This window comes from Cavia porcellus, unplaced genomic scaffold (assembly GCF_034190915.1).
Source record: "Cavia porcellus strain 051 isolate PalLab524CR breed Dunkin Hartley unplaced genomic scaffold, mCavPor4.1 scaffold_29, whole genome shotgun sequence".
Lineage (NCBI taxonomy): Eukaryota > Metazoa > Chordata > Mammalia > Rodentia > Caviidae > Cavia > Cavia porcellus.
This window is the reverse complement of record NW_026947512.1, coordinates 17,812,337-17,830,315: the sequence shown is the minus strand read 5'-3', so window position 1 is coordinate 17,830,315 and position 17,979 is coordinate 17,812,337. Positions and strand designations below refer to the sequence as shown.

General features: G+C 49.4%; 1 protein-coding gene across 4 annotated transcripts; it reads right to left on the bottom strand.

Annotated features, from left to right (window-relative positions):
* Nucleotides 1-970: 970 nt before the first annotated feature.
* Nucleotides 971-15,457, bottom strand: Fcmr (Fc mu receptor). Of its 4 annotated transcripts, none has more exons than XM_063240220.1 (8): nt 15,275-15,457; nt 8,659-8,994; nt 7,805-7,942; nt 6,601-6,823; nt 5,141-5,271; nt 4,663-4,818; nt 4,412-4,473; nt 971-1,755 (listed from the first exon to the last, which is right to left on the bottom strand). In XM_063240220.1, exons 1-8 carry the CDS (start codon nt 15,309-15,311, stop codon nt 1,576-1,578), a joined length of 1,263 nt encoding a protein of 420 aa, XP_063096290.1. In that variant the 5' UTR covers nt 15,312-15,457; the 3' UTR covers nt 971-1,575. The 4 variants fall into 4 exon arrangements, with proteins under 4 accessions (XP_063096290.1, XP_063096291.1, XP_063096288.1 ...); XM_063240221.1 differs by having other exon boundaries at nt 7,805-7,939; XM_063240218.1 differs by lacking the exon at nt 15,275-15,457 and adding an exon at nt 12,424-12,589.
* Nucleotides 15,458-17,979: the final 2,522 nt, after the last annotated feature.

The window sequence follows — 17,979 nt, the reverse complement described above, 5'->3', positions numbered from 1 at the left end:
GTTTTATTTATTTGTGAGGCCAGAAGTGCTGTAAAGGCAGCAGAACAGTGTCTCAAGCTTCTCTTTTGTTACCAACAATCCCAGCTGTAGCATGGGGAAGTGGGTGGGTGCTCAGTAAATATTTAATACACTGGAACTTTTGGTCTTTCTTTGGATTGGGAAGGAACAATGAGGAACACCTGGATATGACATTCAACTTCAGTGCATGGAAATCACTTGTTTGCAGGAACAGAGCCCTGGGGTAGAATGAGGGGAGCAGTTTGAAAATACATGATAAATGATAGAGTGTGAACTACCCAGGGAAAGGCAGATTCTCACAGGTCATTTTGTTTGTGGTTCACACTCTCCAGCCATTTGCCTTTCCTTCTTGGATACGCTACTTTGCTGCCTGGAGTAGCAGCAGGGTCAAGGTGGCACGTGGAAGTCACTGTACTTAGGGGAAGTCACTGTCCCCTCTGGGATGATAGCTCTTGCTAATAAAAGGAAATCAATTCAGTCCTGGCAGCATTTCCTTTCTGCTTCTGGGCCAGTGCCTAGAAGGCTACACCATGCATCTGGGAAAGGTCTTTCCAATGGCAACAGTAAGCATCTGTAGTCTCAACCTCTGGCCGTAGTTGATATCAACCCAAGGTCATCTATGACCTTGCTCCCAAAGCTAAGAAGAAAAAGTCTATGGAAGAGGTGAGATGCCTTTTCTTCCATGACAGATTGCTACTGCCAAGTTCCTGACCCCCGGAACCCTGGGCTGCCTTCCCTCCCCACCTTTCTATATGCCATCTGGCCAAGAGACGAGCTGCATTTCTGAAAGCAGAGAGACGTAATGGTTTGTGAGAGCTAAAATAGACCGAAGTTAAGACAAATGCACAAATATCAGTGCTAGGATGTGGAAGAAGGATAAGGAGATGACAAAGACTGCTGAGGTCAGGGTATGCAGCTGCGGCAACAGAGAGACAGCCAAAAGGAGGCTTCATGCATGTAAATATAGGTTTATATTTGTATGTGTATCACTAACACTAACAAGCTTGGTTCTGGAAATGTAGAATATGGCATGACATCAAAATAAATTGCCCTTACCACACAGGACTCGAGACAGATAAACAGAAGCCTTCTAGTAAGTGCTGGCCCTCAGATCAGGGCAAAGCTGCTCCCAAGGGTGTTTTTATATACCCTTTCCAGCATGTGGGGCTGAGGCAGGTCCTCACTGTGTACCCCTAAGGTCTTCTGTTTGTGTGAGACCCAAACCTGGAAAGGCCACTGATCCCCACACCCCAGTCTGCTGCTGTAGTATCCAAAGCCAAGGAAACAAAGACCCCATGGCCCAAGACACTGAGGAGATGCCCTGAAGATCTCCCAGCCTGTTAAACAGCCTGGAGAAGAAGCAGGTGGCATCGAAATGAATACTCTGCCTGCCTGGAGCCTACGTGATGAGCACAGGGCTGCAGATGTGTACACGATCAGTTGGGGGCAGAGCTATGTTCCGAGCACAGGTAGCAGTGCATGAGCATTGAGACAGGGCGTGACAAAGTCTCTGCTAAGAGATGGAGCAGGCACTGGAGCTCAGTAGACAGACAGGACTCATTGGCACCATGGTCTGGGTCCTGGATAGGTGGGGAGGGAGGTAAGATTGGGGATATTGATGTAGTCATCTTCATCTGAATCAGGGTCCTCCCTCTGGCCAACAGGCTGATGGCAGATGGTCACATATTCACAGCTGGTCTTACGTGATGGAGCATGCAGCCAGGGAGTTTCAGGCACCTGGGAACACCAAACAAGCATCACCAGATCTGGGTGTGAGTTTAGCATCCCTCTAGGTGTCCAGAGCAGGACACAGGGTCAGAAGTTTGGTCTCTGAGCTCCAGAAGGCCAAGGCAAGTCCCATTAAATGGGCCAACCTGGGGATTGTCAAAGAGTGGTGACTCACTGCAGGTAACTGGAAAATACTTGATGAAGTCTGGGCAGGAAATGCCTCCAATGGGGCTCAGACTGACACTGTGTGGCCAAGAGTGCAGGTGTGGAGACCCAGCCACACAGGAATGTCCCCCCAGGGGAAGACCCGTGACTTGCAGGATAAATATGCATCTTCCGGGGTGGCGGGGGGGGGGTGCTTTTCAGAGGTAAGCTGAGTCACCCCTTGGACCTCTGTCAGGGCTTGGAGTGGCTGTGACATGGCATGACAATGCATTCCAGAAAGGGGCTGGACAGTGAGAAGGTAGGCTGTTGGCCATGTAGGCACTGAAGCACTCTTCTTTCCTAGACAAGGCATTTCAGGGTCAGCCACCTTTAGGATGGACAGTTTTCAGGGAACAGGGCTGTGCGAAGAACCTGCATGGCATAGTCACTGTAATATCCGGGGAAAGCCAGAGTAGGGACTCTAATTAGATATTTATTTATATGTGAATTTTGAGACAGGGTCTCACTATGTAGCTTGGGCTGGTCTTGAACTCACTACCCTCTTGCCTCAGCCTTCTAAATGCTAGGACTGCAAATGTGTGACAATACACTACATATCCATCCTATTTTTTATTTTTCAGTTCAAGACAGGGTCTTGCTAAGTTGCTAAGTTGTCCAGGTTGGGCTCAAACTTGTGACTCTCTTTTTCAGCTCCCAGAGTGCTGAGATTTCAGGTGTGGGCCACCAACTCTGACTTCTGATCAGGTTTTAAACATTTAAGAACTAGAAGTGCTGTGCCCTAACACAGGAGGCTCTCTGTAAGTGTTCACTGGAAGCAATTTCTTGTTTTGAACTTTACAAAAGGGGGAAGTACCAGCAGCCTGCTTCCAAGATATACCTCCCATTGCCTGTTACAGTGTAGTTCATCGCTTAAGATTAATGTACTTGGCTTAAAAAACGAAAACACTTTTATAATGCTTGATGCATTGTGTGAACTTGAGAAGTTTAAGCAACTCAGCAGTGAGCCAAGGTTCTTACTTTGTAAGCATCCTCACTGTGCAAGAGGAAGGCATGGAGATGGTGAGTGCTACAACTGCCCAGAGAGGGGCAGGTAGCCTGCATAGAATATAGGGGAGGAAAAGAGTCTTGTTCCCCACTTTTTGCTTTTGTTTTTGTTTTTGCTGTCTTCTGCTGCCTTGGACTGTTGCCCCTCTGCCACACCATTTTGCTTTGGAGCCAGTTGATTATGGACTGAAACTTCCACTATGAACTAAATAAACCTTTCTTTCCCTAATTTTGGTTATCAGGTATTTTGTTCCAGCGTCGAGAGGAAAGTAACCAAGACAGCTCCCTTTGAAGGTTAATCAGTCCCTAAGCGCACACACACCTGGCTTGAACTTTGCTCCAAGATTTCTGCCTCAGTAGAGGAAATGAGTCTCAAGTGGAGAGGCAGGGAAACTGAGCAAGGGCAGCTCTGCGTGGTCACAGGGGTGCTCAGGAGAAAAAGGCTGGCGGCTAGGCAGAGTCCAGGCCCGCGGGGGAGGGGGGGAGTGGTCTGGCAAAGTAGTCTCACTGTCTCTTCAGAAAGGCACAGGGTCCCCAGCTTTCTGGAGGGCAGGTGTTGTCATCTGAATAAGCTATGGCCAATGGGACACGAATGAATGGTAGGCCTGCAACTTCTCTTTAAGCAGCACCTTTCTCTTTTTTCCCTCCCAAAGGCGGGAATGTGGGCGTGGGGCTGGCCACTGAGTGGAGTGAGAAGTCCCTGATGGCCTTGTGGTGCAGGTGTCTCTTCCTGCCTCTCTGACTCTAGAGGAAGGTTGGCTTGCAATGCTGCGGTTTAGGGCATTAGCTTAATCTACACTCTAATTACAACACAGAGGGTCACCACTGAGCTTTCATCCCCCACCCCACCCCCGAAACTAGCGGTTTGGCCACTGTGGGCCACTGGGAGGGGGGGGGGGCAACGTATTTTCTCTTCTTCTTTTTGAATCCAGAGGCGCTGGCTGGTTTCCAGGCTTTTCACCTCCACGCCTGCCTTCCCTGTGCCCCCCTCAGCCCCTCCCGCCTCGGATCCAGCCCGCCTCCGCTGGTCCGCCTCTGTCGGGGGCGCTCTCTGTGTCCGCTGAGGCTTACACATTCCTTTACCTGGAAGCGTTGGCTAGAAAGTCCTCCCTCGGACTAGGGTGACCTGGCAACGTCCAGCCTCTCAGGACCTCCCTGAAAGCGACCCTGGTCCCCGGGAAAGCCCTCGGAGCGCACGCAGGGTCATCATCCGTCACTCCTTCCACGCGCCCCCTTCCAGCACCCCTTTACCTCCATCTACCTCCCCCACCCCTCGAAACACCAGGTAGCCAGGGTATCCTAATTCCTGGGGAAAGAGGGCAAGGAGGCATCTTTCCCCCTGCTCAGGCTCGCGAGCTAGGGGAAAGCAGGGTGTCCACGCTCGGCCCCAAACTTCGCGCTCCGGGCGCGCTCCCGGGGCGGGGGGCGGCGCCTACCAGGGGCTGGCGGGGCTTACCTGGAGCGGGGCGAGGGGCGCCGAGGGAGCAGGGGCCTCGCGCGCAGGGGCCTCTCCGGGGCCTGCGAGGGTCAGAGGGCGGGATGAGGGCGGGGCCGAGGCTCGTGTCCCGCCCCCGGCCCCCCGGAAGCTTTGGAAGGAGAGCGTGTGCAGAGCGCCCGGCGGCTCCCGGGCGCACGCCGGGCGCGCCCTCGCCGGTCTCGCACCCCGAATCCCTCCCCTTCGGCTCCGCGCACGCCGGCAGCGCTCACCTGCGGCAGCCTCCGGAGCGCGGCGCGGGCAGGCGCTGTAGACGTTGTTCTGGGAGCGCGGCCGCGACCCCACGCGGGGCTGGCGCGACCCGGGCCGCCCTGAAGCCTCCAGGCCGCGCATCCTCACCGCCAGGCGGCGGATCCGCCGGGAGAAGGCTGCGCGGCAGCCGCAGGAAGAGGAGAAACAAATGGCATCAGGGCCCGGTGGCCACCCCGCTATCCCCGCGCAAGCTGTGGGCTGACCTTCCCTGAAGCTCGTGGTGACCGCCCTCGATGCCGCAAGTGTGCAGAGTGAGCCGGGAGGCGCAGCTTTGCGCCTCACGGAAAGCTAAAGCGCCCACGCCGACCCGCTCCTCGTCCCCGTGTCCAGGCCATCCACCCACACCCCCTCGCATGCAAGTCTGCTCTTCGAAACCTGTCTGGGGTCCCTCGAAGTCCAAACGGGGCCGGGGCTCTATCTAGGGCTCAGGCTGCTCACCCCGCCTTCTCTGAACGGCTCTTCTTAGCACGAGCCCGAGAAGGGCCAGCAGCAGGAAGCCCAGGACGCTGGGGATCAGGATGTGAAATCCTTGGTCTTCCCTCCCAGCCTGGGAGCCAGGGGTGAATGCTCTGGAGAGGGGAGGAAAAGGAGAGATGGAGGAAATGGTTAGGAAGGAATTTAGCTTTCAAGAGGCACTCTTGTGTGACCGGTTTTGGGGAGGTGATTCTCAGATTTGTTTCCTTGTTAGACTTTTCCCTAAGGAGTCTTGAGGCTTGGGTCTGAGTTCAGGTTCTGCCCTTTCCTGTCTGAATGAGCTCTAGCAACTCAATTTCTCTAAGTTTCATTTCCCCATAAATGGGTACAGTAAAACCCATCTCAGAGAACTGTTAGGAAGGTTAAATTAGTGGATTTGGAGTATTGAATGTTTCCGGCTCACTAGTAAGGTTCAAACGGCCTCCCAAATTCTGCACCTTGTTCTACTCATGTTATTGCAAACAGTAAATGAGCTAGTTTCTTACAATTGTGGAAAGCAGTGCCCCCGCCCCCGTACTCTCAAATGCAGAGAAACTCCTTCCATTTCTTCTACATACTGAAGTCTTACTTTTCTGAGGGAGATGGTGCCTAAGCCCTGTTTTCTCCAATCACAATAAGCCAGAATCAATTTTTTTTCAATTGTGTTTCCAGTTCTTCTGTTCTTGTCCATTACAATCTGGTCACAGATTTGTATTAGTAAGTCCCGGATATTGCATATTTCAATCATTGTAACAACTTACGGACATAGTACAGTGGCTGGCACATAGCTGAGCTAAGAAAATGTTGGTTAAATTTACTTTTCTTTTTCTGTGGTACGCCGATGTGATTTACCAAACTAGAAATCAGAGTCCCCATTCTTCCAAAAACCACTCAGCTCTCGGATTTCCCATTTTTAGAACTCAAATGCTGTTGGAGATCTCTTTCTTGATTGATCTACTGTATTTGTGTGAGAATTCTGATTACTGGTTTTTGTTGGCATCTGCTGTAATGCTGCCACCTAGTGGTCCATTGCTGTACTTCCCTAGACCGGGTTCCCTTCTAGCCAAGTGCTGTCCAATAGCAATGCTACTGTATAAGTCACCTGGGTAGTTTTGAACTACATAGTGTCCTTTTAAAAAGTAAAAAGAAACAGGTGAGAGTAATTTTGAAAGTTAGTTTTATTCTTATTTAGTTCTTCCCTATCAAAACAGGTTGAATCTTAGCGAAAGATCTGAATTTCACTTCTTTCTGCCAGGTTAATGCTGAAACAGGAATGGACTAGCAATGAACTAAGTGGTCTGCTCAGTGCACATCACATCTGCCTTCTGGAGATGACGCTAGGAAAGGCCCCCAGTAGTGGGCACTGCTGGGAGGTTTCAGTGGGTAAGTTAGTTCTAGCCTACCTTGCTGGACTCTAGCTTGTCACGGAGGGTAGAGGCTCTAACCTTTGCCTGTACAGCCAGGTGCGGCGCTTGTAACTGGCTTCCTGGGGGCTGAGGACTTGCTCCTTAACCAAGGTCTCTGAGGCTGTGGTGGATGGCGCAAAAGTAGGTGGCTTGGCAGTTGCTGCCACATATGCTGTGGAGATCCGAGGTTGGTGCGTTGTTGGAGTGGTGGTGGACGAGTGGTGAACCAGAGGGGCCTCAGTCCTTTGAATTGGTGTAGTAACTGCAAAAAATGTCGAGAAAAAGTAACATTCCTTATACAGTTCTCCTGCAGGGCTGGGCTGCCATCTTTTTTCTTCAATAACCTCTTCCATTTTGATCAGGAGATATAATATATATATATATATATATATATATATATATATATATATACACACACACACACACACACATATATAATTTTAGTACCAGGGGCCTAAAATGCCTCCATAGTGTGACACTGGTACTTAATCGGACTCATGTGTATTTGTTTCAAATGCTATTTCCTCCACGAATCTGTCTCTGACTTCTAGGCAAATGAGCTTACTCTTTTCTGAGCGAGATGGAGACATTTACCATTCTGTCTTGTGTAGTATTTGTGAACTTATTTGTTTTCCCCACTTCATTCCTGTCAATCACAACCATGGTTCTGTGACTTTGCTACACCTCTATGCTCAGCGGCACCCATAGTGTGGCTACTGTAATAATTTGCATTTAAAGTACCGACCTCATAGAGTATATGTGAGGATAGGACAGAAATATTGCAGTCAAAATGCACCAAAACTGGAAAGTAATACTGAAATATAAAATTGTTGTTAGTCCGGCAATGATTCATCTTTTATTGCACAATAGAGTTGTTAAAATGACTAGGCACCAGCAGGTAGAGGGCAATCCTGTGTGTAGCAGGAAGAATGATGACCTTTAGCTGGAAAAGGCCTGCCCAGACTTGGATTCTGCAGTCATTCATAAAAAGAGCTAGATTTTGTGAATGGAGTCTAAACTTCATTTCTTGTGGTGCCTCCTGGTGGTGAAGCATAAGTTCTACCACTGGGGTGGGCTGTCCTGGCTGTAGCATACGGAAGGAGATCCCCTCTCTTCAGATATGGAAACGCACATCTGAAACTCATTCTGCCCTGCCAGTCACTCTGTGAGCTGAGCACCCCACCCCACATTGTCATAACAACACAACATCTCTCCCACCTCTCCTCGCCTTTGGTGCACTGACCTTTGGGGATGAATTCAGAAGCCCTGGCATGCACAGCCATCTGAAGCCAGGAGGGCACATGCTGCTGCACAAACTTATGAAACCATTTCTGAGCCTCAGGCATTGGCTCCTCTTCATCCCAGAATGGCTCATACTCTACTGAAAACAAGAGAAATGCACTGGAGGTTGCTGGGGGGAGACTGAGATCTGGGAGAGGCTGTTGGTGTGAAAAGAAGGTGACCTCACTAAGGATGGTGACGAGGGGATGAGGAGAAGATACACCGAGAGGAGCAGAGCAGGAATGGGGCTTGGGGCTCCCCGAAGGAATTACTCTTTCCCCCTGGCCCAGCCAGTATTCCCTGCGAGGCCGTCGCAGACTACTGCATTGTAGGCTTTTGGCTCAGTACCACACGTGAACAGGAAGTCACCAGAGAAAAGGAGAAAGCGGGAGTCTGGAGATATAAAGGACCAGGCCACCCACTAACAAATCTGGGCTGCAAATACAACTTGATTATTCAGTGTCTTTTGCTCATATTCACCTCTGGAGTTTCTTGTGAGACAGTTACACAGGACAATTCTGTCCTTTGCTTCCCTGCAGTCTCAGAGCCTCTCCACCAGCTCATGCCACCCCCTCTCCTCATCCCTTGGGTAGGGTAGGCAATGCCAGGACAGCACACATCTTATTCCTTTCATCTGCTATGTGTGAAAGTTCCATAGGCCAGGAGGTTAACTGACTACGCAGTTCTCCATGTAGGTGCCCATCATTACTGGACCAGCTAATATGGCAACAGCATCAGAGTCTCTTATGGTTAGATGGTTGTCTTAGCTGTGAGTGGAAATGTTTCCTGGGTAGGCTAAGCAGCTGGGTGACCTACCATTGTGGACATTCAAGGTGACTTTCTGGGTCTTGCCTCGGTCTGTGTTCCTGCCCAATCCGCAGGCATAGACCCCGCTGTCACTCTCAGTCAACTCTGATATCTCCACTAGAAAGTGATTCTTGTCCGAACACGGCTTCAGAGTGATCCGGTGCTTATATTCACTCTTGACAAAGTTGTTGGATACCACCGTAGAACATATCTGAGTTTCAGGCATCTGCCGGCACAAGTACATCCGCACTTGTGTTTCTCCAGCAAGTGGACACTTGACGATAACAGATCCACCCAGGGCTCCATCCAGGTTTACTTCCGGGAGGATCTTCAGAGCTCCAGAGACTGCAGAGAGAGGGGGTGGATGCAGAGGAAGCTCCATCCTCACCATCAGCTCAGCCTCTGTCAACCCACAGTCTCACCTAAGAGTGGTTCCTGCTCACATCCTCAGCTTTTCCCTGTGCCCAGCTCTATGCACAATCTCAGACTAGTTCTATCCCCAACCCCAGTGCTACGCCTCAGCCTTAACTTAGCCCCGGCCTCCAGCTTCATCACCAAACCCAAACCATTAAGGACCAAACACCACCGCCATGGGAAAATTGTCAGAAGTAATGCACCTCCGTGACCCTGAGAGCACACACCTCCCAAGGGCTTCTTTTGCACGGGGTCAAGAGGCATGGCATGGCTGTGCTGCAGCCCACCTTCCTTCCCCATTTTGTTTTGCTCAGGTCCATCCAGCTGACCATTCATCCCAACAGTTCTCTAAGCTAAATCTCTCAGCAAGTGCCTTTCCTGAGTACTTTCTTCTAATCCTTCCTTCAAAAGAAGGATCATGTAGTGAATGATACCAACAGACAGCCAACAAGGCATGGCAGTGTAATAAATCCCCTGACAGAGCACAGGGTCCCTTGGAGAAAGCAAGAAGTGACTCTGGTCCTGCTGTGGTGGGGTGGGGATCATCAGAGGGAGCGATGTCTGAGCTGGGACCTGAAGGAAAGGCATGGGAGACTGAGGATGATGATGCTTGTCAGGCAGCTACTGGTGAACTTATAGGAGAGAAAGCAAGCATGTGTGTGAGTGTGAGCACATGTGTGGGGGGCTGTGAATGCTTTGTGTGTGTGATGGGGAGGGATAAAAGGTGTGGGTGGCAAGCCCTTGACATCAAAAAACTTACGTTTTGGGTTAGAGGAGGCAGGTTGAATGCAGTTCAGCCAGCTGCAGGAAACAGTAGGGATGTGTGTGATTAAATGTCAGCTGAGTGGGTTCCAATAAGTGGCTGCCTATTTCTAGGAAGGGAATTGTAGCATAAAGTGTGTGTGTGTGTGTGTGTGTGTGTGTGTGTGTGTGTGTGTGCATGTTAGGGTGAAGCTAGAGAGCAGGGGTAGAGGAGAAAGAAGCCTTCCAGATAGCGAGAACAGTCTTTGTGAAGGCAAGGAAACAAGAGAGAACAAGCTGTCCATGGGCAGAGCAGAGGCTGCAGACTTCCTGAGAGGTGTCTATAGATCATGCATTTAGTCCCTAAAAGTTCAGTCAAATCAGAGTCAAGAGCGACACTGGCAGAATAGAGGGGCTTGGATCAGGGCATTCAGGGAGATGGCAGAGTGTGTACAGGAGTAAAGAAGTGGAAATAATCATAGGGGTAAGGATGAGTTAGGGGAGGATGAAAGGGAGCGAGGAAGGAGCCTCCCCCGGAGCGTGCTGGGATCTGGAAGTTCAGCTGGCGTTACGGTGGTCTGGGGGCTCTGCTGAGAAGCTCCGGCTAGGAGACGCCCACATGCAAATCCAGCTCTACTTTAAATACGTTGGAAATAGTCACAAGGTGGCCTTGCCACTGGAAAGAGGCAACAGAAGTATGATCTGTCCACCGAGGCCCAAGCAAGGGACAAGGACCCAGCAGGGTCGGGGAGGTGACACTGTGAGCCAGGGCAGCCTGCACCTGAGGGAAAACCAGACACCAGGACAGAGGCACATGAGTGTTTCTGGGTAAAGCTGACCCACCAGAAGGTGCTGGGGGAATGGATCTGCTTTCCCAAGACTAGGGCAGAACAGAAATGGGAGTCACAGTCTGTACAGTCACTTGCAGTCCCCTGTTCTGTGGAGGGATGGACATCTAGTGAATTCCTGGCTTGCTCACCCAGATCGTTGTTGCCCACACACCAGACAGACAAAGCCCAAGCAAAGCCGGGTATGCTGAGCTTGGGTCGACCAGGAACTACTAGTGGGCACTATGAGAGTGACCAGGTCCCAGGAAAAAATAACTGGCTTGCTTTGAAGTTCATACCAGCTTCTGACCCTTACTGAAGACTTTGAAAAGCAGATTTCCAAATCTTCAGAGAAAAGGTAGTGATAATCTGGTTTGGAATTCTAAAATGGTGCTGTGTCTACACACTAAGATAAAGAGGGCCTGGCTCTGCCCTGAGCCATGGTCTAGCTGCTGTCCGAGCAAGGCCTGGGAATCTGCATTTGAAGTGAATGCCCCAGATGCCTTTGCATGTCTGCAATCCTGGGCTGTATAACTCCCTAGGGAAGACAGTAGAAAGTATCCTAAGGAGCCAACCTGTTTAATGTTAATATTTTAGAAAGACTGCTAAGCAAGTAGTATTGATCTCTAAAGTGGTGATTATTTTTAGTGGCAATAGTAAAGGAGGGGGTAGATACAGTCTCTTAATATATAATTGTATATACAAGTTGTGATTGAAAAACATGGTGAATATTTAAAAAAATTTAAAATGTGTTGCAGTAAAAGACACAGTAAACCCCCCTCAAAATACTTTTCATTTTGAACACATTCATTTTGAATGCACCCCACCTGTTGTTCTTGCCACCTTCTGAAGCAGACCTGGGCATCGTCTTTCAGTGATTCCACACAGGTTGCATCTAAGTCTTTAATTGGGCTGTCATGGCTGCCTCCACCACCTGAATCACTTTCAAAACCTCTATTTTTCATAGTCATTTTATCTTTGGGGAGAAGCCAGAAGTTGCACAGAGCCAGATCCGCTGAATAAAGCGGATGAGGACACAGTGTAATGTTTTTATTGGACAAAAATTGCTGTAAATATTTTGAATTGATTCAAGACATCAAGGCAGCCATGAAAAGACACTCGTGAAAGCAGATTTAGAAAGTGACAAGAAAGATTGGGTTAAGTGTATTTGAAATGCAGGGGAATGTTTTGAGGGAGATGAAATGTTTACATCTAAGCGTTCACTGTGATCTCCCCTTGAAACATGAGACTCACTCCGTCGTTTTCATAGTGCAGAATGAAGTCCAGGTCCACAATGCCTTGGTGCCTGGGGCTGCTCTGGAGATGGATCCTGCTGCTTCTGTGCAGCAGTGACTATCTGAGAGTGGGGCCCTGAATGGCCTACTCAGGAGCAGGATTTCAGGAGGAAGAGAGCTGGCCTGGCATTTTTGTGTTCATCAGAAGGGGCATAGGATTTTTCACTTCTTTTTAAAAGCATGAGAATCATCCCTCTCGGCTTCTCCCTTCTATCTACAGCACCTGGGCGTGCACAGGTCAGCTGCCTGCCCTCTGTCCTGCCTGTCCTCACAGGCAGGTCCTGCCTGGATCAGGAACCCACCCAGCCCCTGGCCTAGGACTTCTGTCTCCAGAATGGCTTTGTTCTGACTGCAACAGCAGTAGGGGGCTCCGCTAGCGCAGCACAGCCTAACAGGATGTCAGGCCCGGCCTCTGACCTTCGCCTCCCCAGCCCCAACCCCACCATGCCCTTCTCCAGTGCCTCATCAGAGTCATTTAGCCCTATTCACTTCCATACCTCCAAGTTCTCCAGTCTGCCCCTGCCTGGTTGTCGCCCCTGATATCCCACCAAAGCTGCTCTCGTCAATGTCACAGCGCTGTCCTTCACTGGTCATTTGTTTGCCTTCATCTCGTGCCTCTGCCCCTTCAGCAGCAATGACAGACCTGAGCCACACTGTGTAAAGCACTAAGCTCCTCGTGACCCTCCTGACACCAAACCCCGCCTTTCACCGCAACCACTCCCAGTCAGCAGCTTCACTCCCTTCTTTTCCGCCCCCCTCTCCATGCTGCTGTGGCACTCAGTCCTCTGACCCATGGCTCCCTGTTGCCTGCATTAGCTCATTCACTGCAGTGATTCCACACAGGTTGCATTAAATATTTATCTCCAGTCTTTACCTCTGAGCTGCGGACTTGCCTTTCTGACGTCTCTACTTAGGCTCCACCTAAATGTCTAAGGTGAAAGCAAACTCACGATATGTAAATAGTTGGTCTTCCCAGACCTATTCCATCCCATACTCTTTCCATCTCAGGAAATTGTGCTGTGCTTTCCAACTGGAAACTTATCCTCACAGGGCTGGGGATGTAGCTCGGCCATGCAGTGTCTGCCCACCAAACTTGAGGACCTGGATTTAATTCCCAGTACCAAAAAAGAAAAAAGGGGAAAAAATCCCCCACCCAAGCTCTTTTAAAATTTTTATGTTCACACAACAAAGTCAAGAATAAATTGTAGGTAGATGTGTTTATGTGTGTGTGTATTGAATCACAGCATCGGGGCTATGTGGTATTGTTAAGGTTACAGTAAGAACGCTTGAGAGACCACATCCTGTGATTCTGCCCTGCTTTAGGGTGGAACCCTGTTCTACAAACTACAGAGGGCTGTAGTCAGTGTGGGTTATAACGTGTGCTGCGTACACTGGCACTGAATATTGGCAGTGCCTAGGGTTACATACAAAAGCCCAACTACCATGTGTTTATAAAAACTATCAAATTATAAGTCAAACTAATCAACGCCTGGATAAATGTTTTATGTACTCCTATAGAGTCATTTATTTCTCAAATGTCCGTTTTGAACCATGGCTACCAAGGGGAAATTGTCCCCAAGCTTCCTGCCCCCAGCCTCTTGCTCTTCTCCCTTTCATCCTCTCCTCCTGCCTGGCCCGCAGTCCCTGTTGTATCCCTAGACAGCAGACACCCAGCCTGCAGGTATAGCCTCCCTGCGTCTGACCTGCTTCCCCAGGAGCCTCTTCCTCAGGGGCCAGGACAGAAGCTTGTGCAGGCACAGAGAGGAGGCCAAAGTCACCTGTGCAGGGAATTCCAGTTCTAGAAGAGGACATGGGTGTGGCCTGCCAAGCCATCCTGTTCCTCTTCCTGCAGGACCGGGAGTGGAGAAAGATGGGCCCAGGGCAGGGACCTCTCTGGCGCAGCCAGAGCAGTGGTGCTGGGCACAGCAGACCAAGGTAACACTTAGGTAACTTACCCCTCCCTGTAGGTCTTCTGCCACCCAAGCCCTCTCCTTTCTCTGATTTAAGATTAACTAACCATCTACTAGGCACAGGTATGTCTCACTGCCTCTTAGAGCTCCTGACATTGATTAAAAATCTACTTTTTTGGCATTTATGACTTTTCAACCTTCAACACAACAAGCATTTGACTTTTTTCCATATTCAAGACATCAGAAAAAAATCAGATATGACTAGGAAACCTTTTGACTCTAAGGATCATAGCATCTAATAAACCCAATAAGATAAACATACACTGGGCCACACTATCAATGGTGTTGATGACAAAAGTTCAGAAAAGACAGCCCAGAAAAATCTATGGGAAGGACACAGATTTCATGATGGACTTTGAAAAGCACCTAAAGGATGAAGGTAAACAGAAGGATATTTCCGGCAGAAAGAACAGCCTGGGCAAGGGCAAGATGGCAGGAACGTGCAGCGTATGTTCAAGGAGGAGTCCTATTTGCCAGGAGAAAGCACAGGACGTGTGGTCAGCTCAGGATACAAAGAGAAGTGTGGGAGCCATTGTGGTTTTGAAAAGGATGATCTTACTATGGTTACAGTCGAGCTGTTGGGAACATTATCTGGGATTCACGCAGGCTGAGTTGGATGAAGTGGGAGAGAGTTGAGAGATGGTTGTGTGTTCTTTTTCTTGCCTTTCCCTCCTTCTCCCCTCATAGAGAGAGGCCGCCATTGTTTCTCACTCTGGTAAATGTGGTCTAGCAGCTATGTGGGTTGGCCATTAGCTGGGCCAAAGTCTTGGTGGGCATGAAGAGAGGTGGGGTAAAGCCGAGCCGGTACTCCGTAGCAGATGTTGAAGACACTCATGACAACTGGCATAGCTGGTTTGGAGGTGACTGTGAGGAGTTTGCGATAAGGCATTAGGCGAACTGTACTTCAGATCTTGCTGTGGTACCGAAGTGGACACGTACAGGAGATAGTTGTGAGTTAGGCATGAGACTTAGGAAATAGATTAGGGGCATTGAATGGACTAGGAAATCTTCATTTGGAGTTGAAAGTTAGAAACTGAAGAGTGAAAAAGAGCTGAAGAAAGAAAAGGTAGAGGTAAAAAAAAAAAAAAAAAGAACAACTGCAAGACCCCGTATTAGTACATGAATATGCCTAGGAGAAGCGATGTGTTCAGTCTTTACCAGTAAACGCCAATCTGGGCAAAGGTGGGTAGCGTGGAAAGAGGATTGCTAGCAAGGAATGAGGGGTCCTCCAAAGCCTCACATGGCCTCCATGCTCAAAATGACCTAGGTATCAGCCTGCAATCAAATTTGCCCCGAAGCATCCCAGCCTGGCAACCGACTACCTCTGGCCAACTCAAGCCTCCTAAGAAGTGTGAGGTGCTTCTCCAGTGGCACTTACCTGGCAGGAAGTAAAGCCACCAAAACCAAAGGTCCATGTTTCTGTCCAGAGCAGGATCCTATCCAGAAGCCTCTGGCGGGGTCAGAGACCCAGCACTCACCCAGCAGCCTTTTGAAATCAGGACCTTGAAAGAGATTCTGGCCCCTTTGAGGGACAAAGGCTTCAAAATGAGGAAATGATAACTTGTCTTGTTTGCTAACTTGTCTTAGTCTAAAAAAGAAAACACCAGCAAACCACAGGGGAAGTCAGCTGAGAAAACACATTGTGTTGCACTAGAATGGATCACCAGGGCCCAAAGGGCCCCTAAGCAACCAGCACACCTGATATTTCCTTCCTTAGCACTTGTTCTTTGGGGGCTTCTGGTGATTCGTGCATAGTAGAGGAATTGCTCCAGACTGCAATTGCTTACTTTCTTCCTGTCTTCGGAGTAAAAGAACCTCCTCACCTATTTACAAGATGCAAGAAGATGCAGGTTGTGGTCTTTTATCAGTCACCATTAACCATCTTGCAAATACTTCTGAGTATCTTCTACATGGAATTGCCAGCCATGGATTGTGGGAATTCACTCCTTTCCTCTGGGTTTTGGCTTATGCTGGACCCTTGAGTTGTAACCAGCCTGATATATGAATAACTTGGGTTATGACTGGAATTTTAGTTTTATTATTATTATTATTGTTTGGTAGCAGGGATTGAACTTACAACCTAGTGCTTGGCAGGCAGGCACTTATTCCATTGAGCTAAACCCCTGGCCCCAGAATTTTATTTTTCACTTGTGACTAAAGTCTTGAGTTACGATCCAAATACTGGCCACTTGTGCTTCTAAATGTATCTGGCCTCAGATAGAGATCTGACCTTTAAAGAGTTCTAGAAAAAACATTTCCACATACTTTTTTGTATGGAGTTAGAGAAATCCTGGGCTAGTGTCTAAGGACTCTGAGATCTGCCTGTAGACCAGAGAGAGTCTTTGAAGGCTGTGTACAGGAGCCTGAGCCTTCAATAGACAACTTGAGTTACCACTGACCCTCAGAATGAAGTGAGTTTGTAAATCAAGGATCCACTCTATTTAGAAATTTAATGAAGGCAAAACAAGGTGACCTTTGGCCTTCCCTCCTGCAGAGCATCATTCCCAGGGTCTTTGTGACAGCTCATTCAGAGCCTTGACCATCTCTCATCCCTCAGCTCCTCTAGCTGCCTCAATCATGTGTTGCCCTCTGGCACTGTCCAGTGGCCACGGGGGCAGTGCAGGAGCAGAGTGGGACCAGTCATACAGCAACTCTGCTTGACCTCATAGTGGCCTGGCAGAGCCATCCTTCAGGACCTCAAGGGTCCAAGGGTGAGGCCCATTGATGGAGGAAGACAATGCCAAGACTGTGAGGCTTCGTGGCTAGACCTTGGATTCAGGTTTAAAGGCTCAAGTCCTTGCCTTGGCACTTTCTAGTTCGTGCAACTTGCTTAGGTCATGGTTTTACCATTGATAAAACAGAGACAGTTCCTGAGCTGGTTGTCTTACCCATCTTTTATGACACCTAGCAGAATCACAGTCATGGAGGTGCTTTACGAACCCCATAAACTGACATGTGGAGGGCTCTTCCTCAGCAAAGCACTCCCAAGGCTTCCTCCTTGACTGTTTCATTTTGGACATTGGTTCTCAGGGCCTCATCTGAGAGGTGATTCCGCCTCTTGTGCCCATGGAGGATGTGGGATGTTCCCACACCTTCGTGGGAGACGTGGTGGCTGCCAGAGCTTCTAGGCTCCTCAGTGGTTGTGGGCACCCCACCTTCCTCTCATCCCACACACCAGATTGGTCATGTGCTCTCCAAAACACAAAATGACTTCCGCAGTGGAGGTCAAGTGTGTGGCTCAGAGCAGGTGCAGAGGAAACATGTGTGGGGTGACTGCCTGCCCCACCCTCCTCATCTGAATCTCTGCCAACTTGTGCAAGCTGTCCATGTAATGTCCTCCTCCAGCAAATAAGCAGCTCAACCTCCAGTTAGAGTGAGTGTGGAGGGACTAAATCGTACCCACTGCCCTGGGAGGCCCTCAGATCCTATAGGTAAATGCACTTCTCCTCCACAAGTTCCTCTTAACCTAGGCTTTTCTGTCCTCCCCCACTGCAGCATTTTTCTAAAATGACAGGGGATGGCACCAAGCAAGCCTTGTAGGTAGTGTGGCGTGCAGTCTGGATGTAGAAAGAGTGAGTGGAGACTTGCCTTGTCACAGCAGTATACATGGTTGTCATGGGTACTGCTTGGTGATTGTCATGTGTCCTCCACTGGGCTCCCCCCAGCCAGGCTCTGAAAGGCCATCTCCTTGGCCTGTCCAAACGGATGGCTTCCCTCCCCATTTCTCAGTGCTCCTCTATGCAGTCACTGACTCTGACAATCCTCCTGCCTGGTGGAGTCTCCAGGGAGCCCCTCCAAGACAAGCAGAGGTACCTGGCCCAGGTACCCTGCAGTATCCCCTTCCAGCAACCGGGGCCCCAGGCTCACCTGTCCTGCGGAGAGTGACTTGCACAGTAAGCCAATTTACATCCTTCTTCAACAGTCATGTGGAATTTTCATGACTAAGGTTTATTTGTTGAATGTGGTTGTATTCCTTTTAGTGTTTTAAGGTTAAAATTCTAAATACCTGGCAGTTTTGGGTGAACTTTGTGATTTATCTGTGGATTCTTGAATTGCTACATCTCTGTCTTCAGGATGAAGATT